This window comes from Apteryx rowi, unplaced genomic scaffold (genome assembly GCF_003343035.1).
Source record: "Apteryx rowi isolate R43461 unplaced genomic scaffold, aptRow1 scaffold_1732, whole genome shotgun sequence".
NCBI classification, from domain to species: Eukaryota; Metazoa; Chordata; class Aves; order Apterygiformes; family Apterygidae; genus Apteryx; species Apteryx rowi.
The window spans coordinates 10,924-18,800 of record NW_020448011.1 but is presented as its reverse complement, the minus strand read 5'-3'; the positions used below and the strand labels follow the sequence as shown (position 1 = coordinate 18,800).

Genomic DNA, 7,877 nt, shown 5'->3' with positions numbered 1-7,877 from the left:
AAGAGGCAGATGAAGCCTCTCAGGGTGCGTGAGGGAGTTTTCCAAAGCCCAGGGCTGAGCCAGGGACCTTTGCATCTTCCCCCTGATGCTCTCCTAGCTAGACTCATTCTGCCCTGCCCTAAGTGCACTCATCCCCCTGCCAGCGGTGCTGGATTAGAGGCTGAGGAGCAAGAATTCATGGAATCACAGAGGAGTTTTGGTGGGAAGGGACCTCTGGAGGTCTCTAGTCTGACCTCCAGTGCAAAGCAAGGCCAGTGGGAGCCCTTCAGTCTTGTATGGCCATTGCTGGACTGTGCCTTATCCTGGTTACCATCCCCAAACCTGCTCTGCTCTTCTTGTATGGGCACTGTGGGACAGCATGTCTCGTCCGTGGGTCCCTGCCCTGCCTGCCTTGCCGGCACCCTCAGCTCCCGGCTACACTTCCCATACAGAGCAGTCCTGCTCTTGCTGCTCCTGACAACATCCTCTTTGTAGCAGGAAGCCGTCACAAATGGTTCATAAACAGTCAAGCTGTGACACAGAAAGACCTGTTGTCATAACTGGGTATCATCAGATCAGACCCCAAGTGACTGCTTTCACTTCTTCATGCAGCTAAGACTCTGCATGCAGTGTTCCCTGGGTAGAGGGTCMAAATYTGAAGCTCTSCTGACACCTTTAAATTGCCTGTCAGGCAAGAGTTGCTGCTATGGATATAGGGCCACCTTTTGCATTTACAGCCTTCTTTGGGATCTCCTTGGGTCCCAGCTTCCCTTGCCAAGGCTTTCTTGGCTGCAGTCGGAGGCAGGTCCGAGGTAGAGATGAGGAGTCAGGTCAGGAGGATGGGGACAGGGACAGGTCAGGACCCGAGAGGTGCAGGGCCAGGCACAGCCATGTCCACAGTGTAACTCAGACATGGCCCAAGGCCCCCAGCAGGGGTAAGAGGCCCCACAATGATGCCGGTCACTCTCTGTCTCCCCTGTTCTTGTGCCCAGCACATCCTCCTCCCTCTCTGCCTGCAGCCCCTCCATGCCCACCCTGCTGCCCAGCACAGCATTAGAGCCCTAGCCCTGCAGCCCCTCCAGCAGCTCCTGCTGCCTTGGGGACAGAGCTGCCTGCCCCCAGCTGGTGCACAGGGAAACCTGGTTCTTTTTATCATTTCCTATCTCTGCATGCTGCCCTGCTTCTCTCCTGGGACATCCCTGCTCCCCAGAGAGCCTTTCCCCAGGTCAGTGTGTCCGTGCTGCCCTGGCTGTTCCTGCACCCCTGCCGTGTCCTCCCTGCAGGGCCCTGGGCTGTCAGTGCTCCTCTGCAGAGCAAGCGGCTGTGGGGTCATGAGGCCACATGGTGACTCCTGACTCGGCTCTGGCCATGCTGGTCACAGCAGGAAGCATATCCAGCTGGACAGGGATCAACACCACTGATACTGCTGACATGTCTGTGGTCATTGACAGTGCTCAGAGTGACCCCAGGGCATTTGCAATGGCAGGAGATGTGCTTGGGCATGCACTAGCTCCAGCCTGTGGTGTTTCACTGAGGGTGCAGGAATCACTCTCCAGTGACCCTTCCCTGCACCTCCTGGGTCCCCACTGCCTCTCCGTGGATTGCAGAGTCCTCGTTTCCCCATGCGTACCTGGATTTAGTGCTCTACCTTCTGGTCACTCCACCACCGTGGACCATCCCTCATTTTGTGAGGCTCCACTCACTGCCCATCCCAGGCACATGCTGTCCCTGGAGATCCCCTGAGCTCTCCTGGTGGTTCAGATTCCCCTCCAGAGGGATGGGCATCTCTCACCAGCACTGTCACCTGTGGGACAGCCCCGGGCAGGCAATTCAGAGACCATTCACCATCTTCACTGGTCACCAACAGATGAACCCGGAATCCAGCCATCAGTCCCTAACAGATCACCCAGGGACCCTGAGCTCATCCCCTGGATCCCCTGGAGTTCACAAGCAGAAGAACAGGCCCTTTTGTGGTGCAATCCCTTGGGAATATTTTTGGCTCCAGCTTCTGAACAAAGGCCAGACTTCAGGCACGTCAGAAGGGAGATCCTCTTTTATTATGGAAATGTTATTCTGGAGGCCAGGTCTGGCATAAGGGTGCCTACTGCCTGGTCCTGCCTGTACTTCCAGGACACATGCACATGGAAACACAACCGTACAACCACCAGGTTATGAGAACTCCTGGGCCATATCCACAGAATGGATCCCAGAAGGCCAGCATGGAAATGAACAGGAGGAACAACTCTAAAAAGAGAAAGTCCTACTGCTGTGTGGGGACATGTCTCCATGAAAGCTGCAGCCCCCACGCAAAGGCAGCAGTGAGGAAATGCCTGCTGTGGCAGTAGGGGAATGATATTTTCAAGCACGGGGTCTGACCCCACAAGCTGCTGCCTGACTCCCCTCCCCTCCACTCCCCCCGCACTTGTAGTGCTGGAGTACTGGAGAGGGAAGGGACCAGCCCACAGTGACACTTGGCTGCCACCCTCAGAGGAGAGGGGTGCGGGATCCTACTCTGACTGTGGCCACTGGAGTGAGCTCTCCTAATGGACACAGGACCCATTCTCTCACCCCACCTATACTCGTCTGAGCCTGACTCTGTGCCCCTGAGCTCCCTTGGTGTTGAAAGAGACAGTGCCGAAAGAGACACTGCAAAGGGAAACTCTGCTCATTGCCCTGGGGGCATCTGAGGGAGCTCAGACTAGCGGGCTCTGAGGTTCCCTCATCTCTGCTGATAAAGGGGGAAGCCTGGCTTCCTGCTTCAACAAGGTCTCTGGGTCAGATTCAAAGGAGACATTCCTGAGGACAAGCGGCACGAAGCAAAATATTTTTTATTTTAGGAGAGTGTAACAGAGAAAAATAAGAAAGACAGACATGAACAACACATAGCTATGATGCCAAATGCCCTGGAGGTGAGGAGCAAATGCACGTGGGATGGTTATTAGTGCTGACATTGTACCCATTGAACGAGTTTCCTCAGGGCATCTTTGAGCTCTTTGTTCCTCATGCTGTAAATGAAGGGATTTGCTGCTGGAGGAACCAATGAGTACAGAACAGCCACCACCAGATCCAGAGCTGGCAAGGAGAAGGAGGGGGRCTTYAGGGTGGCATAAATTACAGTGCTGAGAAAGAGGGAGACCACRGCCAGGTGAGGCAGGCACATGGAAAAGGCTTTGTKYCRGCCCTGCTCAGAGGGCATCCTCAGCACAGCAGTGAAGATCTGCACRTAGGACAGCACAATGAAAAYRAAACATCCAAAGAATAAACAGGCATTAACCACAATAAGCCCAACTTCSCTGAGGTAGGARTCTGAGCAGGAGAGCTTGAGGATCTGGGGRATYTCACAGAAGAACTGGTCCACWGYRTTRCCTTGGCAKAGTGGTATYGAAAATGTGTTAGCAGTGTGYAGGAKASCATTGAGAAAACCACTGGCCCAGGCAGCTGCTGCCATTTTGACACAAGTTCTGGTGCCCATGAGAGTCCCGTAGTGCAGGGGTTTGCAAATGGCAACATAGCGGTCATAGGACATGACTGTGAGAAGACAATACTCTGCTGACATGAAAAAGACAATGAAAAAGAGCTGCGCAGCACATCCTGAGTAGGAAATGGCTGTGGTGTCCCACAGGGAATTGGCCATGGATTTGGGGACTGTGGTGGAGATGGAGCCAAGGTCCAGAACAGAGAGGTTGAGGAGGAAGAAGTACATGGGGGTGTGGAGGCGGTGGTCACAGGCTACAGCTGTGATGATGAGGCTGTTGCCCAAGAGGGCAGCGAGGTAGATGCCCAGGAAGAGGGAGACGTGCAAGAGCTGCGGCTCCCATGTGTCCACAAATGCCAGGAGGAGGAACTCGTTGAGGGAGCTGCCGTTGGACATTTGCTCCTTTGGGGCACAGGGGGACTGTCCGAGGAAGAAGATACATTGACAAGTTAGGACAGACTTCTCTGAGCAAAACTTTCTCATAACTGCCCCCAAATACACACATTACCTCTCCCCATCTTGACAGTACCATCACTGAGCTCCATGACTTTAGCTCTAGTTTGTGTTGGCTGAGTTTGACCGGAGGAGCAGGGGCCTCTGCCAGAGGGCTCCAGAGGAGTCAGCCCTGACCTACAGCACTGCATACATGGGAACAGAGGTGACTAAACTTTTAAACTTCTGACAGTTCTTGTCAGATTTAATATACTCATAATGCTGAAGGGATTTTCAAAATCTTCACTCCCACTTCTAAATAATGTGGGTTCATTAAGAGTTTTAAGGCTTCTTTTGTTTTCTTTAGCTGACCCTGTCACACCTGAAGAGTATTCCTGCAGGTAGAAATCCTCAGCATTGCTGCTGCACTCAGAGTGAGCAGCTGTGATTCAGGAGAGGCAAAAGGATTCACTCTGGCTTTAGTGCAGAAGGAATAGGACTGGCCTGTCCATCTGCCTTCTTCCCAGCTGCCCTGTGCTTGCACTTTGGAGGTGGAGGACAGTTGCATTCGTGTTACCCCAAAAAGAAACAACACGACAGAGAGCAGAGGAATCCACCTGCAAAGTGCCCATTAGCATTCTTTCTGAGGGGATGTGAGGCAGGTCTCAGCCCTCCCCTTCTAGCCAGCAACACATTGGGCTACTTCCAGCTGCCCACATCCAGACTCCCAGCAGCATATCCCAGCGTAACCTCAGTATCTCGGTGGCTTCTGCCTGGGGCACCTAGATAACACGCAGCTGCAATGGGAGAGCTGTGTCCTTGTGGAGGGCAGCTTGCAGCCCAGCCAGACACCCCAGGGAAATGGCGGAATGTCCTAAGGATGGGATGTCCTGATGAGAGAGTTGGCTCATTCCCAGACCCCCACACTGCATTGTCCAGAGCCCCACAGGTGAGAGGGGCACTTGGGCATCTCACTGTCAAGGACACATCCGCATGGCAGGACCTGCAGAGTCAGTGTCAGAACTGCATCAGAAACCCCTCTGCCCAGAGAGTCCAAGGGGAAGCACAAGGGCAGCATGGGCAGGTGGGAAACATGGAGCAATAGCATGATATTTGTGGTGAGGGAGGCAGGGCCAGGGAGGGACAGAGGGGCACTCAGGAGTGTCTCCTCTCCTGCATGTCTGGCTGCCAAGGAAACGACTCCTGCCCTGGACCCCCCAGGCTTGAGAGCAGAGGGCTGTGCTGGCTGGGAGAGGAGAGGAGACGTTGGAGTTGACAGTTTCCTCTCACACTTTGAGCATGATTCTGCTGCCTGGAGCCGTCCCTGTGGGGAGCTGTTTCTCTGTCCCCACGTCTCTCCCCTCTCAGTGCTCACACACCCCATCCCACCTGCTGGGTGTTCAGCTCTGCCCTGCAGAAACCTCCCGGGCTGCCCAGGGCACCTCCGTATTTGCAGGTGCTATGGAGCAGGGGAGACAAACCTTGGTGAGGCTGGAAAGGTGATGCTGGTTCTGTCCTTAGGCTGAGGGGTGAGTGAAGGCATTTGCTGAGTCCCTCCCAGAGCTGCTCCTCTCTCAGTGTCACTGTCTCAGTCCCCTGTCTAAACCTGCCAGATCCAATCCCATTTCACCCCAGCCAGAGAGAATCAAACTGAAAGCACAGACTCATCACAGCTCCTTCCCTTTCATGGATCCCCTGCTTCTCCTCCARAAATGTCCTGGGAGTGAGCTGAAGCTGTGTGCAGCCCTGACACATAYRGCACCCACTTGATGGGATCTGCCCTGCTAGTGGTTTTTCCTCCCACCCAGAGATTCTTCCCACAGTGCCATGGGGAGCTCMCCCAGCAGGCTGAGTGCTGATCCTCACAGATCGCAGAGTAACTGCCCCAGGCACACAGCACCCTTGGGTGCAGGGAAACTGCTCTGAATCACAGCCCTGGGCAGATGTGAGAGTGCACCCTGGCTTCACCCCCCCTGCAGTGTCCCTGGGAGAAGATAGCAGGACGCCCTGTCCCTGTGACAGTGTGGCAGAGAATCCCTGCTCTGAAGCATCTCCCCCTCCTCTGCACTGGAAAGCCAGGAGAGCGATCCTTAAAAATCCAGTCATGGGTTTGGATGGGTTTTGGAGACCTTTCCAAGAACATCAGTAGTGTTGTCCTTCAGCCAAAGAGACTTACCGTGTCAAGGGCTGTGAAGATTTCTCCCACAAGGAGCTCTCCTCTGGCCTCCCACTCCACACTGCCTTCCACTTCTCTCTGCCTTGTCTCCTCTCATGTCAGCAGCAGCAGGCAGTGCCCAGAGCCCTGCTGCTCTTTGCAGAGGAACTGCTCCTGCACACAGCTGTGTCTGGGCAGTGCTGCCAGGTTGCCATGAGCTCCCTCCATCCCCAGTGCCTGGCCCCACTCAGGAGCAGAGGCCCCGCTGAGCTCATGAATTTCTCTGTTCCTTGTGCTCCCTCCTCCTGGGAAATGTTCACTGTAATAAACTAAAATAATCACCTTTGCCTCCTCTCTAAATAATGCAGAGAGACCAGTCACAGCATTGTCCCTTGTTTCATCAGAGGATGGCTATCTACGAGAGGTGGAAATGTCCCACTTTGGAAATCCATATTCCCATTTCTTAACTAGGCAGGACACCTAGAAGGAGTCAGGAAGGGAGTTCATTTACCCATGGTTCAGATGATCGTTCAGATGAGTCAATCTGGCCATCTCATGCCCATTTAGAAGCCCCTGGGATGCAGTGGGATTCAGCAAACTCCCGTGAGCTCCACAGAAACACAGGAGATGGGATTCCCCTTGCCAAAACTAAAGTGGGCACAACATAGATGTCTGCATGGAAGCTCCTTGTCTAAGCTCCGGTTATAATCACTGGAGATGGAGGGTGGGACTCAGCTGATCACACACACACACCTGGTGATATTGGAAGAGACAGAGGTGCTCCAAGGCATGTGCCAGTGTGTGCTTGCTCTGATGGAGCAACTGGGAGACCCACATCCTTATGGAGCGTCAGCTAGGGGCCAGGTGGAGAATTCCCTTGGCCATCTCAAATGACACTAGGTGCCTCCTACTACTAGAGCTCCACTCACTATAAAGCTGAGACATAGGAACATCCCAATGTTACACACAGTTAATGCAATTCAGTGCAGACACTTGATTTAATGACATAGAAATAGGCCTGCAGAGCCATGTTGGATGCCTGGGGTGTCCAGCACATCCACATGTCTCTAGTAGTTCCAGCATGGGACCTACAGGAAAGCAATGGCCCTTTGGAGTGGTTCTTGTGCAAGTGCCCCAGGGCATCTTGGGTTTCCTACATGTGACCAAACAACTGAATGCCACCACTATCTTTAGAGAAAGTCCGTCCCATCTACATCCAAGCATGCTGCATAAACGGGAGGCACATCACACCAAGGTCTCTACTCCGGTATGTGCACGCTCAGACCCTTCTTGCTCTCCTCCCTCTGAACCTCTTCTCACCCTCCAAATGATATGAACAGGGACTGGGCTAATGATGTTGTCAGGGTGGCTGGATCACAGGCTGCCCAGGCCCAGGGAATTCTTCAGTGGCACCTTGTCCTGCCTGGAGATCAGTTCACCTCTGTCACACGCCCCATGGTGCTGCAGAGTCAGCTTAGGCAAAAAAACCCTCTCCTGCCATTCCTGCACAGCTCAGCTCTGTTTCTGCCTGGCCTTGGGCACTGCAGTGTTTTCTCTCTTAGTGGGAACCTCCTTTCACCATTACATTGCCACCTGCTATCCAGGCCAGCATGTCACCACTTGCAATCAAAGCCTTTGTATACCTGAGGTCCTTGCTAAAAGTTTTCCCCGTGACAGATCTTCAGTTGGCACCACAGCTGAGGTGCTGAAGCCAAAATATATGCAAACATATGCAGCCTGTCACGGGACTGCCACATGGTTGGAATAACTTAAATGTGGTGGGATCACTTGCATGACTGGAGTCCTTCAATGGCAGGGTACAAGTTCTCAGGAGAG

At 53.7% G+C, this 7,877-nt stretch overlaps 1 protein-coding gene across 1 annotated transcript; it reads right to left on the bottom strand.

Moving 5' to 3' along the window:
* Positions 1 to 2,935: 2,935 nt before the first annotated feature.
* On the bottom strand, positions 2,936 to 3,505 carry LOC112963690 (olfactory receptor 14A16-like; the record flags this gene model as incomplete). Its single annotated transcript, XM_026061000.1, has 1 exon — positions 2,936 to 3,505. A coding segment is annotated over exon 1 (570 nt), but the record flags the coding sequence as incomplete, so codon positions are not given.
* Between the last annotated feature and the right edge of the window lie 4,372 nt (positions 3,506 to 7,877).